Genomic DNA, 16,565 nt, shown 5'->3' with positions numbered 1-16,565 from the left:
CTTCAATTAGGCTTTTGCAGACTGTGTGACGCAACGACGGAGGGCCTATAGCAAAAAGGGAAAGAGGACAGGTCAAAGGTGGGACGGAGCACAAATAAGGGTCAGCTAAAAAAAGCATGAGATGTAACATGAGATGAGGTTAATTAATCAACAATTTCACGCACAGAATTTTCAACTAATATGACGACACCAAGTTTCTACAGTGAAATGTAAATATGATTATTTTTTTATTTGTGTACCAAACATTGATAGTTCGCCATGGAGGACAGCGTCATGCTAAACAAAAACATGCAGGGCTGGAAAAAGGTTATGCATAAGGCAATTTTTTTCCATTTATCTTCAAAATAGGCGGTCAAACGAGGGTCTACCCCAGGCGCGCGTATCAAACCGAATCAATTTCGTCTTTCCCATTCATGCCTGGCTTGTCCATTTGGTGTTTTCCCGCAAGTGTTGTTGGGGAAGGGTAAATGAAGGCAATTCTCCTAGCGAGGCGCAAATAAACTCGCCGCGGCAGAAGTAAGGCTTCCTCCGGCGAGGCGTGCAGTCAAGCCCGGGCCTCCCCGCTGGCAGGCAGTTAGGGTGCCGCGCCAGACGAGAAAGCCCAAACGGTGGCCCAATATCATGTCCCCGTTCCCGGAAATTGATCTGCAGCTTGCATGGGGAAAGAAAATAGGCCATTTTAATTTCATCCCCGAGTCTCATGATAGAATTCGAGAGTATTTGGGTGCAATCCGGTTGCTGGCCGTGTGCGAGGCGAAGAAAACTGTTGACAAATAGACTTGTATCTATGCATGCGTAAGTGGGCCAGAAATGCTTTGTTATTAGATGCCTGCTGAACTGAATGGCTCCACGGTAAATGGTACACTCGCTTGCCGCAGTGTCCCACTATGCATAAACAAGCAATCGCATGCACAAAAAGCACACAATGTTCACTTTGACTTCTATATACAAGAATAAGTCTTAGCTTTTTTGAGTTAATTACTTTTTCCCCCACAGCCTCAATCAACGACATAATGAAATTGTAAATAGGACAGTTGCTTTTTTGCAGTGACATCAATTTGGCCTCTATTTCAATTTAAGATTAAACAAGGCAGAGGTTGCACAAATGAGAGTGAGTTTCCATGTCCCATAAAAGTCTCAAGCTGTAAAAAAAAAAAATTTGATTGATGAATGTCACATATTTTGACAAATATTCTGCCCATATATGACTCAAATTTAGTTGCAAGAACCTTAAGACAATTGATAAAGTCAACAAAAAGTCACACCTAGACAAAACAGTCACTCCCACTGATCTGGGGGACTGTGCAAGTGCCTCCATAGGTGCTGCTGTTTTGGTTAACAACAGCTCTGTTTCAGCAGTGATCCCAATTCCCAGCTAACTAACTATCAGACATTTTAATTTCCCTTACCTATTCCAGTATCTTATCCTAATATTAAATTTTAGGAAACTCATTTAATATGGTTGCACAAGTGTGAACACCCTCCTACAACTGGTGATGTGTGGCAAGATATCAACCATTGACCACTGACCTCAACTAGTTGCTCACTGCTGAGTTATCAACCGTGAATTCTGAGCACTCCTAAGACATATCTCGGATATTGTAATTGCAGCGGGGGTTCCAAAATGTTAAATTAGCCCTGACATGACACATCCAGCGACTTCCTCGCTCTCCCAAATTTGACAGCTCCATTTAACACTGATTAAATTTGCAAGGACATGTAAGCGCCACCCTCTCGGTGAGTATCTTCCGAATCCTATCCATGGTCTAATGTTATGCAAATGGATTAATATGAAGATAAAAGAGGATTGCGGCGTGTGGTGCTCTCCTGGTTCAAAAGCCTTGTGTTTCCAGGACGATAGCTCTAACAAGGAGGGCGCTATTCGGGGGTCATTAAACGATGGCCTCCCTGACACGGCTCCCACTCCCCGCCACTCGCGTTGGCCATTAAAACGACTCCCACCCACACCACAACACGCACGGCAAATGCCTTTTAGCGCCAGCTCCTAGTTTCTTACACATCACAGTGTCACAGAATAGAAAATTACACTCTCCTCCCACAGAGAAAATTGCTTTGGAATTGCTTGGTTATAAAGATGTGCCTTAAAGAGAGAGAGGAGCTTACAATAAAAAATAAAAAAATAAAACACAAAATTACTGAAGCACTCGAAGGACAATTCCTAGAAGTTAATCAAAGGATTTAGCAATTATTCATGTCAATTATGTTGTGTACTTTGTGATTATAAGACGCTAGGCCTCTGTACGGTATTTTATTCACATTCATGAATGGCGTACATGTGAATAATGCCTCCATATCACTTGCTCTTTGCCAAATAAGATAAACAAATAGAAACGACTCAACGTAATTCGGCAGCCTAGCCCAAATCAAAACACCACGTTTTGTTAAATGAACACCACTCTGTGAGGGTCACTCCAAATTGAGCATTGTTATCTTTGTGAGGGCAGAATTTCGGATACAAAAGGAGAAATGAAAACAGCCAGAAGTGGCACTACAACAGAGGCACAATTGGAGGGACAAACACCAGGCAGGGGCACGATGAAAAGAAAAAAAAAAAAGTGGAAAATGGAGAAGACTTTTGACACTTGGACAAAACCGGGCCTTGCCGCCACAAAGGATATACGTATCCAGTAATGGGACTGGTTTGGTATTTGTGACAGCACACTGACTATTTTCTCCGTTTTGGACTCGGTAGCATTTTTAGGGAGGTCTGACAAGAAGTGTTGGAGAGCAAACAATAAGGTGTACATCAATCATGTGGAGTCTTACCGCCATTCAGGTGCACATGCAGCTCCGTCCATCCTCAGTCCTGTCATTAGATCATAGGCAGCTTCAGCTTTGGGGGTGTAGCTCAACAACCTCTCGGAGCAATTTAGAGGAGTGGGGGTGACTCTTCCATCCCGGCCTGCAAGTCTGAGGGTCCCTAGCGGGCGGCGAAGCGGCTCCGCCATCTATATTGGATTTAGGCCTTTCCCATCGACAGGCCGCGCACCCCGCAGAGAGGAAGTCGCAGCTGCAGCGCTTTAAAACAATGTGTTGTGCACAAGCAACTACACACACAGTCAATCTGGAAGACGCACTCCCCTCTCAGCAAGGAAGTTCTAACGATGCACTTTGTGTCCCAGCGGGATTGCACCTAGGTCAAGGTACATAGAGAAGATCACTCGAACCTTTCGGGGGAATTCAGACTCAACTTTGTTTTTCTTATCCGTGTGAAAAATGTGCACTACAGGGCCAATGTGTAAATCATAGCAAAAAAAAAAGAGCATTTACATAAAACTCAGACAAGGTCAGGCTCTTAATTTAGTCTAATCAACTGTCATTTGCATGGTGTCATTCGCTCAAGGTATTGCCACTAAGTGAATAAAAGGACTTCTTCACACTCAAGGGGGTGGAATGGGGGAGGGGGGGGCACTCGGGTTTTGATAAGCTGGCATCATAACTGATTTGCATATATTACTTTGATTATCTCATTACTCGGATGATTCTCGGCGCGTTTTTTTTTTCTTCGACACGGGCGCAATTGAATTAAAATGAAGGCGCGCAATCAATAAAAGGGCAACGCGGTTGTGAAAACACACACGCTTCGAGGTTTGGACGGTCAACTGGCGACAATGACGATGATGAAAATGACCTCTTCAACTCACAATCTGCGGGAGGTGGCGAGAGTCTGGATTCATGCGATCGTGGTTGTAATCAGAGGAGACAAAAGCGGCCGTGAAATAGCCTCTCTCTTTTGAATCACCTTTTAACCCGTTATGAATCCATGCAGACGACTTGGAGTCCCCCCCCCCCCCCCCCTCACCCCTCCTGGACGATTTCATCTTTCCTATAATTCGAGCCATCTGTGGAATGATGAGGTCATGCGTGAAGACACCCGTCATTTTGCAGTAGTGGGCCACAATAAGCTTTAATGGTGTCATTACTGCCCTGCCCATGTAATTGATGCATGTTCTGCTTTAATTTCGTTTTAAAACATCTGCACGTTCGCTGCAACACTTTCTTGTTAAATTCCACGATAACCTCCATCTTAACAGGTGACATGTCTGCAACGTTGTGGCAAAGGAGTCAATTTAGACTGTTGCACACCACCATTGAGTTTATATCATGAGGGCAATATAGAAAGAGGAAAATTAGCCCTCTATACTAATGCAATAATAAAAATAAAATAAAATATAAAAGGGTTTGTCCATAACAATGTTGTCATTTTTCAAAGAGGATAAAGAATATATGTCTGGAGGTGTTGCAAAATTTGTCTACAAGGGCTGCTGCACCATTTGTGTTCAAATAGCCATTGCTTACAGGGCTTTTAAAACGGCAACAAATCTAAGCAGTGCCATATTTTAAATTTCAATGTGGGATGCAAATAATTACAGGCCCGCAGTCCCACGTGACCTTCCCTCGTTAATATCCGCTTCCTCGTCCTTTTAAATAGAAAGCTATACTCCTGTTGACGCATTACGTCATTCACTATTTTCCTTACATAAGGGACAAATTATCGAGTCAGTTGAACGAAATTAGAGTCTTTTGTTTCCGATCATTAGGACTGGAAATTACACATGATGGCTGCGTGCCTTTGTTGTCTCGCTCTGCGCCTGCCTGTCGCTCTCGACTCGGCGCTAACAAAGTCATTAAATTGACTCCCTCTCGCACTCATTATGCGGCCTGTTAATAACCGCTAATTAACTTTGCAAACGCGCGCCTCCAAAGGCCTCCCTCTCCCTCTCCTCGACACACTCACCCCTCCTCTCTCCATCCTCTCCTCCGCTTCCTGGTTTGGCACCCCGGAGCATGGTGACTTGTCTCGTGACGTCATACACGGAGGAGCTGGATGCGCCATATGACGTCATCATGCGTGATCCACCTGCACCAAGAGCATGGAAAAGGCAATCGGTCCTTTTTTAACCCAAATGAGTTTCTTTTTAACCCAATTGTTTTTTTCTAGAATGTTAACAAAACTATATATAATATAGAGTAGTTTGAGCAATTGTTATTTTAGAAGTGTATAATCAAAGTGGGAGCACTTTGCATTAATTAATACTCAATAAGTAGCTCGCGGTTTCAAAAGGTTAATGAAACGCTTGTCTTTCGATGAAGCCGTTTTCTATTCCAGCCAGAAGATGGCGCCAGATGAATGACATGAAGCGCAAACACCTTTTAAAGAATCGCCTCTGGTCAAATCATTGATACTTTTAACTAGTCGCAATATTAGGCACACCCTCTATTAGCCGACAAGTAATCAACTTATCAAAATAAAAAATATATCATGAAGAAATCATTGTAATGCACAATTTGTCAATGTCAATCATCTATTATAATCATCGGGATTTTTTTGGTGCTGGATTTGCTTTTGCCATAGGCGCTAAAATGATGCTGAGCGTGCTTGCTACGTCTTTCTCTCCACCTGCAAGCAGCTAGACGGAAAATGTGAAATGTGAAAATTGCACGCATGCAGCCTATTCCTTTCCTCTCTAATGTATGCACGTAATTAGTGCATTTAAACAAAGCGCGGATGTCCTGCTGCTCGAAATGGCGGCTGACATCTCTTTTTCCACAGGGTTAATAACAGTGCGCGGATAAATGAATCAAATTGTGGCCCGCAAATTACAGAGCGACTCTAAATACCCGTCTGCATCAGGCACGTTTGCATGACCGCTAAGAACATTTTATAGGCCGATTGTTATTACGCTCATTACATTGATTTGCTAGCAAATAAACAAGCTCGGAAGTTTAGAAGTTGCGCATGCTTTGAATGTGACACCAACAGTGAGTGATACGTGGACGTGTGCTCAATAAAAGATGACATGTGCTCTCATTTCAATTGTGTCTAAGTCACGTTTGGTTAAATGCCAGCCTATCAAAATCAAAACCCAAGCCTTAACTAATCCGAGCAGTCACAGAAAAAGATAAAAATATGACCTGCCTGAAAAAAAAGGGAAAATTGGGAATTGTGAGCAATTTTGGACCTTCTTTCTTCTGTCGGAGGGGGAAGAAGACAAGGAAAGAAAGGAAAGGGGCAGAGTAAATTGCAGCTTGCTCAAGTTTTTGGATTGAATTCTGAAAATGATCCTTTTAACAGTGATGGGCTTTGAGGCGAGGATAGGGGTCACACGCCATTCACAGCGGGTTAAATAGACTTTCATTTAAAATTACATTCTCCATCTAAAGCCCCCACCACCACCACCTCCCTGCATGGTGAAGTCCCCGCGTGCAATCCCGGCTTCCCTTGCGGCACCTCATCACCCTCACTTTATATTAAGTCAGGCCCTTTTTTCCAGCAGAGAGCAAGAGTGACAGCCAGCATGCAGCACATATACAGTACATTCTCCATAGTTTTATGAAAGGGAAATGTCATCATGATAAAAATGTCAAGCAATTACTTACATGATCACATGATGTAAAAATACTTTATCCGGGCTTCCAATCTAAAAGAATAAAAGCAATGTATTATTCAAATTTGCATTATGATATCGCTATGAATCTTATATTCACATTATTGCTGCTGTTGTTTTATAGATCATATATTGTCATGAGGTTTTCTTATATTTTTTGTACTAGGCAAGCAATTGGGAAATTCAGTATTTTTTATTTTTGTAGCAGACCTATAGATACCGCTCTAAAAGGACCTGTTTATATTATGGTAAAATAAGACTGGGTATAGATGCAACAAAAATATATGTATAATGTAAAAGAATGTATTTGTTTTTTTCCATTTTCCCACAGGCACTTGCCACTTAAAAATAACATTGTTTTATGCATTAGGTATTTATCCGTTTGAATAAAACAGAGTTTGTAAGTCAGGAGAAAATATTTGGTCTCACTCAGTCCAATTAAGTGATACAATAACAGTCTAAATAAGATTAAGGTTCATTCCGTGTATTCCATGTCAGCGTTTGTCGCCCTCCCCTCAAATTAACCTTAATGTAAAATATATAAAGCTGCTCCTCCGAGTCTCCCTCAACACATGCGCGCTCAGCCCCATCGACCAATCAGGAGGCGCCTACCGAGCCAGCACGTGCGTGTTCGCGAGCGTGCAACTGTGCGTGACAGAGCTGTGGAAACGCAGCGAGGTGCGAGGCAGGCGAGCCCCGTCTTGACCGCAGTAGACGAAACACGAAGTGGCCCGAGAAGAATCGACATGAGCGGCCACTTTGACGAGGACCTCCACGAGAGGAAGGGTGGCAAGTCCCCCACGTTGCTCTCCTCCTATTGCATTGACAGCATTCTGGGGCGCCGGAGCCCGTGCAGGGTCCGACTTATAAGCGCCCTGCCCGCAAGAGTGGAGAGCGACAAGACGCCGGAGGGTACGTTGGAATTTTTTCCTGCCGTTTACGCGTTAACTTTTGCAAATTAACAAATTAAAGAAGTGAGCTATACACGTGTTTTTATTGTCATAACTACATTTGTGCTATTTTCTATACTGCACGTTTAAAGTTAATACATTTTGTGAGTAACGCCTATAAAAATAAAACACACAAATATGTTTTTCCATTATTACCTTATGCTCACCTGTTAAGTGTCCTTAAGGGACTACAATGTTTTCATTTGGTAAAAGTTAGATCTTCAAAAACAAAGCTGATATTCTTTTTACAATTGCATTAAGCACAAAAAAATATGCAGCAAACGACTTTAAATATCTTTGATATGTTTTAGCCAAAACAATTCTTTATTATCTTTACTGTGCTGCTGTCATGTTGTTTAATTTAAAATTCTAGCTATTTGATTAATTGGTCCATTTATGTTGCGTTTAGTCATTGTAAATAATCATAAAAAACACGACCGTTTTGTTTGTACATAAATTAATTATTATGGGTGGCTTAAGTAGTATGGAAAATATTCGAGTGCAGATAATTGTTTTGCAATGGACTGAATAAAGTTAAATTGGCTTTTTGAGGTTAAGTGTGTTTGGGGGCGGGCTATAGGAAATACAATCAAGCTGTGAAAGTAACTTTTTTTTTTTAAATCGCGCTCATTATAATCCTTCGATGGAAATGTCATTTTTACACTGTGCTACACACCCTATATAGAACCAACTAACACACAAGCGGGTATACAATATGTCAGAGTGAAAGAGGGGCGGTGCCTTGCTCAAAGGGCACCTCGCATGCAGCACATAAGCATCCTTTGATATTTTTGGCTTTGAACCGGAATTTTAGTATTTTTTTTATTTAAGTAACACATTTTTATTTTATGAGGAGCTCGGGTTCTACGAATTAACGCGTTTTTCTGATCAGGGCCGACCAAAGAGCTTTCTCTGAGCGCTGACATGCACCTGCCCCCGAAGCTCCGCCGCCTATACGGCCCTGGAGGCAAATACCTCCAGGAGCAGGCAGACAAGCTGGAGCGCGAGCGGCTCCTCCTGGAAGGCGCTGCTGAGAGCCTCAAAATAATCCAGGCGCCGCAGGTGAGCATCAGCCGCAGCAAGTCGTATAGGGAGAACGCGACCCTGAGCCAGCCCGAGGGTGAACGGAGCCCCGGCGAGGGCTCGGAAGACGGCGGCGCGCCGGGCCTGGTGGAGCTCGGCGCGTTAAAGTTCGACGAAGACGCGGTGAAGACGGAGGAGGAGAGCTGCGGAGACGCGGCTGCGAGCCCGTCGCCCAAAGACGAGGAGAGAGAGGGTTTAAACGCCGGGGACGGGGACGTGAGGGACGGGGAGGACAGCGTGTGTCTGTCGGCGGGCAGTGACTCGGAGGAGGGCATGATGAAGCGCAAGCAGAGACGATACAGGACTACCTTCACCAGTTACCAACTGGAGGAACTGGAGAGAGCTTTCCAAAAGACGCACTACCCCGACGTTTTCACCAGGTAACGCCCTTCATTTATTTTGCCTGCGCAATATTGTTTTTTACTGACAAAAAACTCATTTTAGTTGATGCGAATTATCTAAATGATCAGTACTGCTATTTTTATGTTATTATTGGAAGAGAAAAAAATATGTATATAGAGTATAATTGCTAATGAATTAAAACAGGCAACATATCATGCATTCTTCACTTAACTAATGCGTGAATTAGAAGCGATTTCAATCAGTAAATCATTCCCAAACTATTTTTAAAAAATCCCCAAATTACATTTCAGTAACTATCAAACATTCTTAAATAAACGAATGCAGGGAAAAAATAATTATAATAACTATTTGGCAGGTGGGTTGTAAATTCATATATCCAGCATGACTGATTTTAATTTGTCTTCTAGAATTGATACAGCCTATTTTTCTTGAAAATCAATCTTTTTTTGCAACATATTTCTATTAGGATTACAGTATTCATATTTTTTCACGGTGTACTTTGCGGGTCTAATTTGCACGGCAGCTGAAGGGAGCTTCAATTGCTTTTGTGCGTGGCAGACTCGTTTGGATGTCATTATTCCAGCCATTATGTTGTTACAGTGACAGGGCCGAGATGGAGGGAGGGAAGAAAAAGAAAAAAATCTAACAATCACTAGGCCTATTTCCACGTATTGCAGACAGGCAAAATAGAACATGTGCAATGATGTCTTTTAGTTCTAGCAAGTGGGAGAAGAAAGAAAAAGAAAAAGGAAAAATTGAAGAAAAATCAAGGCTATTTTTGCCGCTTTTGTTGTTGACAGGGCACAACAGGACAGGACAAAACAATTCAAAACGCTGATTTTTTTTTTCTCCCCGCTTTGTTCTTTTATTTCAGGGAGGAGCTCGCCATGCGTTTGGATCTGACCGAAGCCCGAGTGCAAGTAGGTGTCTATCTCTAATGTTAAAAGTACAATAACTTGTGTTATTACGTCACGACTCACTTTAATAGGAAAAATCCAAGTCGGGGAAACGGGAATGTTTTGAAGGGGGGGCAGTCAAATATGCATAGCCGATAAAATGATGCAATATTAATTTAAATAGATATCTTGCCTTAAAGATAATTCTCATAAACACTGACCGACTATATAAATACCTTTCACTAAGATGCAGTTTGACAATTTTGAATATGCTGTCACCTTGTGGTTAAAATTACAACTCTGCAATTTTATTTAATTTTTTTAAAGATGTATGCCAATTAAGATTCTTATCATTTCATTTTGATTATCTGAAACTTCCGGATACTAAATGCGTCACGGCTGAGTGGGAAATTAGAGGCGTTCATTTATGACTTTAAAGCGTGTTTAATGCAGATGAGTCAACCAAGAGCGTGCGCTCGACAAGGGCCACTTCCGGTTATTGGTGCTTTATCCCACGCGTGATCGCTTTTTAGCGGCAATTAAGCGATTCATAAAGCGCTCACTTAGTGCGCAAGTAAACATCATGTCGCTGTTTGGATTCCCATCAGAAGGGAAAAAGAGGGGAGGGTGGGAAGGGAGTGGGGGGGGGGGTAATGCTATTTGATTTCCTATTCTGTGATTGCAGTTAGACCCGCATTGATCCCACGCTTTGCACTTGGGAGCGAATGAGAGGCCATTAAAGGTGTTTGCTCCTACCTCATCCTCCCCCCCGCCCCCCTCCCTATTTTGCGGCCCACTCTTGCGCTAGCGCACTGAAAGCCTGCGCGTGAATGTCCAAAGCGGGGGCTCATAACCACAGAGACAGTTCAAACACGGCTGGAGGGTCAATAGCCGACGGTGATACAACAGATGTCTCTTTAGGGGGCTGTAGGTGAACAAATCACTTAGCGGGCGCCATCAGGAGGTGATAAAAACTCATAAATTCCACCGGGGCTGTGTAATGCTAAATAGCCCTCTGGGAATAGTGCGTGCGCGTGTACTGTCCCTGTCGCTCAATCACTTTGCTCCTGTTGACATTTTGCTCTTTGTGCGTCTGCAGTGCAAACTGGCCAGCAGCGAGAGTGGGTGCGTGGGAAAGTTAAATACTCCCACTTGCTCGACATCGCTTTAAAGAATTTAATTTAAAGCGCATTAATTGTCATTGGAGCCAGTTCAGCGGCAATTTTGTGGGTCTTTAGTCAACAGAGCTTTTAATTACCTCGACCAACCCCCTCCACCCTAAGCCCGGCTACAAAAAACAGGGTTTAATTAGACAGATAGTAGATTTAAGGAGCTGTTAGTTGGCACGGCTTACCTTGCGCCTAATTACCGTAATTCCAGTCCTCCACCTGAAAAGGACAACAACATTTAATACTCTTGAAGGCAATTAATCGTTGCTGTGCTGCAAGGTTATAAATAAGTAAAATTGAAAAAACATTTTCATTAATGAGATCAAATGAAAAGAATGCAGTTCAAAATTAAAATAAACTACATCTTAAATGTATTAATAACGAACTATTGTTTATTATTGTCTTTGTCAATTATATCATACGTAAGCTTTCAGAGTTCATTTTAGATGCATTTTGGTATTTCTGTTTGTCCGTATAGAAGACACAATACTTTTTTATATTTCACTTGACAAATACTATATGTGTATAAAAATTAAAACGAATAATTCAAATGAAGCATTTTCACAAAAACCCCCCTGCTCAAAAATATATATATTTTAAAAAAAGGCAACCAAATAAATGAAAAATAACAATGAAAAATCCTGCTATGATTTAAACTATCCAAAATATCTGCATCATCATATGAGATGCAATACAAAAAATTATAAAAAAAAGTTATCAATATAAAAAAACTATTTGTGATTTGTTGAGAGTTGTCCATTTTTTTTCCAGGCTTAAAAAAAAAAAAAAAGTGTAATAAATAAATGACATTGCTTGTTTTCCTCCAGGTGTGGTTTCAGAACCGCAGGGCCAAGTGGAGGAAGCGTGAAAAGGCGGGTGTGCAGGCCCACCCAGGGGGCCTGCCCTTCCCGGGCCCTCTGGCAGCAGGCCACCCTCTCAGCCACTACCTGGAAGGAGGACCCTTCCCGCCTCACCCGCACCCCGCCCTGGAGTCGGCGTGGACGGCAGCCGCAGCCGCCGCCGCCGCCTTCCCCGGCCTCGCCCCGCCACACCACAACGGTTCCGCGCCGCCTCTCGCCACCCCGCTGGGCTTGGGCACTTTTCTGGGCACGGCCGCCATGTTTCGCCACCCGGCTTTCATCGGGCCCACTTTTGGGAGGTGAGCTCCACCTGTCCTATTTCTATTCATTTATGTATACCCAAGCCACTTTGTGAGCAGGAGCAGGTCACCCTCCAAGCACTCTGACTAACGCCAGATGCTTTCACACTTTGCTATTTATCTTAGCGTCTGATTAGAAATGTGTTTCACTGCTAACCATTCGCAGTGTGGTGTGTAATCACTGCCAAATGTCTTAATAAATTAACCAAATGTGTGATCGTGCAAAACAAGCTGTGAAGAGGGCTGACACTGCAAACACCACATGTCACAATTAGCTCCTCATTTGGGACACCGAAAGCCTCAATTAACTGGAAATGTGTCTTCCCGCGCTTCTGCCATCACACTTTCATATTCTGATGTCAAAGGAGCTTCAGCTTGGAGAGGAATTATAAGCACATTTTTGGATGCAGGCTCTTCTCCAGTATGGGTCCTCTGACCAGTGCTTCCGCCGCCGCCGCGCTCCTGCGGCAGCCCGCTCCACCTGTGGACAGCTCCCACGCCGGCAGCATCCTCCCAGACCCGACCCCCTCTTCCGCCCCCTCATCCTCAGCTGCGGCTGACCGTCGGGCCTCCAGTATCGCCGCCCTGCGCCTCAAGGCCAAGGAACACTCGGCTCAGCTCACCCAGATCAACATCCTCCCCCCCGGCGCCACGGGGAAGGAGGTGTGCTGAACATATTGACGCCTCCCTCTCTCCTGCTCTACCATACCCCCTTGCCACTCCGAACGTTGGAGCTCTTTGACCCCCAACATAGTAGCACGACCAAAGTCACACAAACACTGACTAAAAACAGAAGACACAGCAAGCGTGGGTGACTCTCTGGCCCATCCAAAAGTGTCCATACAAACACAGTCACAAATGCCATCATTCAAAATATTAAATAGACCCATATATGACATTTCACCTTATACAAAATTGGTTTCTGAAATGGAAAAGACTAAAGATTCCCCGCGCTTGACTAAAGAAGTTTTTATAACAAAATGTCATGAAAAAGCACTGCAACAACTAATATTAAGATACAGTAGATCGAATGTAACCAAATTATGAAGCATGAGTTAAAAAAAAAAATAGAAAAAGACTCACTCACACTGTTGCTCTGCTGCTTCCGCTCACATGAAGGCATCGATGCGGGCCGGCCACCTGCCCGACCACACAGAACCAAAGGAAACTGGTCCACAGACCTGACTTATGTCTTCTCTTCAAGCATTAATCCTTTCACGCTGCTCACCTGTCCTCAGGCCACACCAGCTGGGATGTCACAAATGACTGCGTGAAAGAAAGCTGTACATATTATGTAAAGAGGGAGGACAACATACAAGAAAAAAAGTGATCCATTTTCAAAACAGAAGCTTGTGTATATTTCAGGAGGCTTGGGATGTTTTGATAATTTGCACTCGGTGTAGTGTGTGATGAATGTCGCCCTGTGTAGAACTTCATCTGTGTTCTAGGAATGATTAGATTTTTAGATCATTATTTATGTCCAAAGCACCCCTTCCCACTGAGATGTCTAATCTGAATAAATGACCTTGATGAAATGAGTTCTTCATTCAGGGCTGAAATGACGTGAAATGTTATAGAACTATTAATAAAAAGTGTTATGAGCAGATCTTTTGGGTTTTAAAATTCTTAGAGGATTTTGTGTTTGCTGCATGTGGGGCAGGGAAAAAAAAAAAGAAGTGGGTGACATATTTCATTTGTGTCTCTCCTCTTGAGGCAAGTTGACAAAATAGACCATATATTCATGAGCTTAATCCCCAAGATGTGAAAGGAAGCACAAAGGCGAGGAGTTTTCAATTAGATCCACCACTTTAGCTGGGCGGGTGGCGACAAAACTTCCTTGAAAGAAAGGCTTAGAGGCGCTAAATTGGTCTTAACATCTGTAATGCCGTGTCGCTGGAAGTGAGTCCTCTTTGTTATTAATGAAGTAACAAACCACTTCATCAGTCGGCTTTCACGCATATCCACCTCGCATGGTTAATACCCCCCCCCCCTACTCCTCCTCCCCCCCTCCCAAAGAGGATCTCACTTGATGCGGGGACTATTACAGCAATCAATGCGCATTCTCCTCCGTTTGACCCATCTTTGGTGCCCGTGTAAATCGCGTGAAATTACCCTGAGGATTAATTTAGTCCTTCTTTTGATTGAATGGCGCAAAGAAAAAAAATCTCCGTCTTCCCTCGGTGGACTTGTTTTACAGGTCCGACACCTGTTAATCACTCAATTTACTCCAAACAAGAGGGAATCAGAACACAGCCCACGAGGGCGGGAAGAGTTATATTGGGCAAATTACTCGTCAGATATTCAGACGCAGCTGCTGCCGGAAAATGATGCTTGTATATTTTTTAGACATATATAAATGAGTGGACAGGTTTTCCCTTGAGGAGCTTTGATCTTATTTCGAACAATGAATAGCAAAGCAATTTGTCGCTAATATATGGAGAAGGCCTCGGGTGGTGTGTGTGTGTGTGCAGATGACCCGCTGGCAGTGAACTAAAATATTCTTTGCAATGCAAAAAGGCGAGAAAAGGGAAATGCGTGTTAGAGAGAAATAGTCATTAGAAAGTCACACTTGTTAGCTGTTTTCATTCAAGATAAGGAATGCACTGACTGCTGGGATTAGCTGCCAAAGCCTCAAAGGGAGGCACGCCGGCATTATTCCATAGACTCATGTCAATTAGCAGTGGCGTAATGTGGGGATGACAATAATGGCATTTCCATTCATTTAAAGGGAAAGTCAACCCCTAAATTTTAATGTTCTGTGCAGCCCAACCAGTCAAAACACTGAATATGAATTAAACAGGCAAAAATCGACTGGTTTTTATACATTTGAGGGGGCGGCCATTTTGCCACTTGCTGTCGATTGAAAATGACATCAGAGTTCTCATGTCACAACCAATCACAGCTCACCAGGTTTTTTGAAGCTGAGCAGTGATTGGTTGTGAATTCTGTGATGTCACTTTCAGTCGACAGCAAGTAGCAAAATGGCCGCCCCCTCAGATGTAGTAAAACGGGTGAATTTTTGCTGCTTAAGTTCCACAAACACAATATCAATCAAAATGCCGTGTTTCGATTAGAGTTGTTTTTTTGCTGTTTATAATTTGTGATCACAAAATGAATTTAATATCAAGATTTTCATAACCACATTTTTTAGGTGTAGCAAAAACAAAGTCATCTATTTGAAGTGCTGCATTTAGTGATTGAAAACATCCCTCTTGCTAGCTCCTAGACAGGCTAATCTAGGTGTCCCTCCCACTGGATGCCGTACTTACCTCAACCCATACCCACCCCTCCCTCCTTCCCACCTCCTTGTGGACTTGATTTGGCCCCTGATTTAGATTCCCGGGCCCTCATTTCTCACACCACGTCTCTAGCAGAGAGGTGAATAGGTCCAATCACTCCACGGCCTCAGCCGGTTCAGTCCTCACTCACTCGGTCGCTTCCAATGCGCTTTGATGAACAGCCCCCACTCCCCTCCCCGGGCCCCGGTGAAAGAGCTGAATAGCGGGGGCCACGGCACTCCGCTCCCCTCTCGGGTTGCCCCTTAATTCCTCGTCTCCCTTGCTCTCATCCAATTAGCTCAGTGTATTAAGCGGTTTATCGTCTCATAACCGGCCTTTCAGCTCCAACAAGGGAGACACTTTGCAATAGGACCAGCTCTCCTTTTGACACCCTCTCGGTCGCTTGTAGTTCCAGCGCGCTATGAATAACAGCCACAGAATGGAGGACTAATTCCCTCATCAAAGCCTACCTTGTCCATCGCTGGTCAAAACGACAAGCAATAAAGCTTAACACCACAATACAAAAAGACTTGTTCGACCTTATTAGCTTAGCGGGGTCGAATTAATACGAGGGGACTCCGTTTGACTGGTTTACGGCGGGACCGGGACAAAACAAGGCCCTCGCTGCTTGTGAGAATAGCAGGCTTCTGCTGGGAGATGTGGCTGATTAGATCCAAAGAGCAAAACAAAACAAAAAAAGAATAAAATCAAACAAGCTGAGCAGCTGGAGGAGACGAAAGAATTAAATAAATATGTAAAGTTCTTGCAACTCAAACACACTTTGGCTGGCACGCAGCATGTTCGATTCATTGCGAATCATGATTTAAGTGCTCGGTCCACTTCAGGCTGCCTTTGCAGGTCACAATGGTTTCAAGTGATTTGTGAGGCGGCCAGCGTTTATGGAAATGTAAACAGCGGGACAGGAACAGGAATTCAATTGAATGCATTAACAACGAATATTTGGTGGCAAATACTAGAAGACTTAATGGACTAAACTTTACAGCATAGGAAATTTAACCGATTGTGCGGAATAACTACATGTACGTCATCGTTAAAGAGATACTTGACTTATTTAGCCATTTTCAGCGGTAAAACGGCAATATTTGGTTTATAATGAATTTGAGAACTTTATCATCTTTCACAACACGAGCTCAGGTAACAAACAATGTGACGTTCACAAGCTAAGAAGTGATTGGTCGTTAGCTGAGCACGTGACATCATTTCGGTGTTTTAATTCATTTCAGGGTACGGCCATTT

General features: G+C 43.3%; 1 protein-coding gene across 1 annotated transcript; it reads left to right on the top strand.

Moving 5' to 3' along the window:
• Window positions 1-6,995: 6,995 nt before the first annotated feature.
• arxa (aristaless related homeobox a) lies at window positions 6,996-13,636 on the top strand. The gene is made up of 5 exons (XM_088363517.1): window positions 6,996-7,322; window positions 8,253-8,823; window positions 9,681-9,726; window positions 11,699-12,030; window positions 12,441-13,636. Exons 1-5 carry the CDS (start codon window positions 7,157-7,159, stop codon window positions 12,700-12,702), a joined length of 1,377 nt encoding a protein of 458 aa, XP_088219643.1. The 5' UTR covers window positions 6,996-7,156; the 3' UTR covers window positions 12,703-13,636.
• Window positions 13,637-16,565: the final 2,929 nt, after the last annotated feature.

Source organism: Syngnathus floridae, chromosome 20, assembly GCF_059516105.1.
Source record: "Syngnathus floridae isolate MCC-2025c chromosome 20, RoL_Sflo_1.0, whole genome shotgun sequence".
Taxonomy (NCBI): domain Eukaryota; kingdom Metazoa; phylum Chordata; class Actinopteri; order Syngnathiformes; family Syngnathidae; genus Syngnathus; species Syngnathus floridae.
This window is presented reverse-complemented; position numbering and strand designations above follow the sequence as displayed.

Coding starts and splice junctions, on each gene's coding strand:
- arxa (XM_088363517.1), top strand. CDS start 7,157: ATGAGCGGCCACTTTGACGAGGACCTCCACGAGAGGAAGGGTGGCAAG. Junction 9,727..11,698: donor TGACCGAAGCCCGAGTGCAA/GTAGGTGTCTAT, acceptor GTTTTCCTCCAG/GTGTGGTTTCAGAACCGCAG. Junction 12,031..12,440: donor ATCGGGCCCACTTTTGGGAG/GTGAGCTCCACC, acceptor TTTTGGATGCAG/GCTCTTCTCCAGTATGGGTC.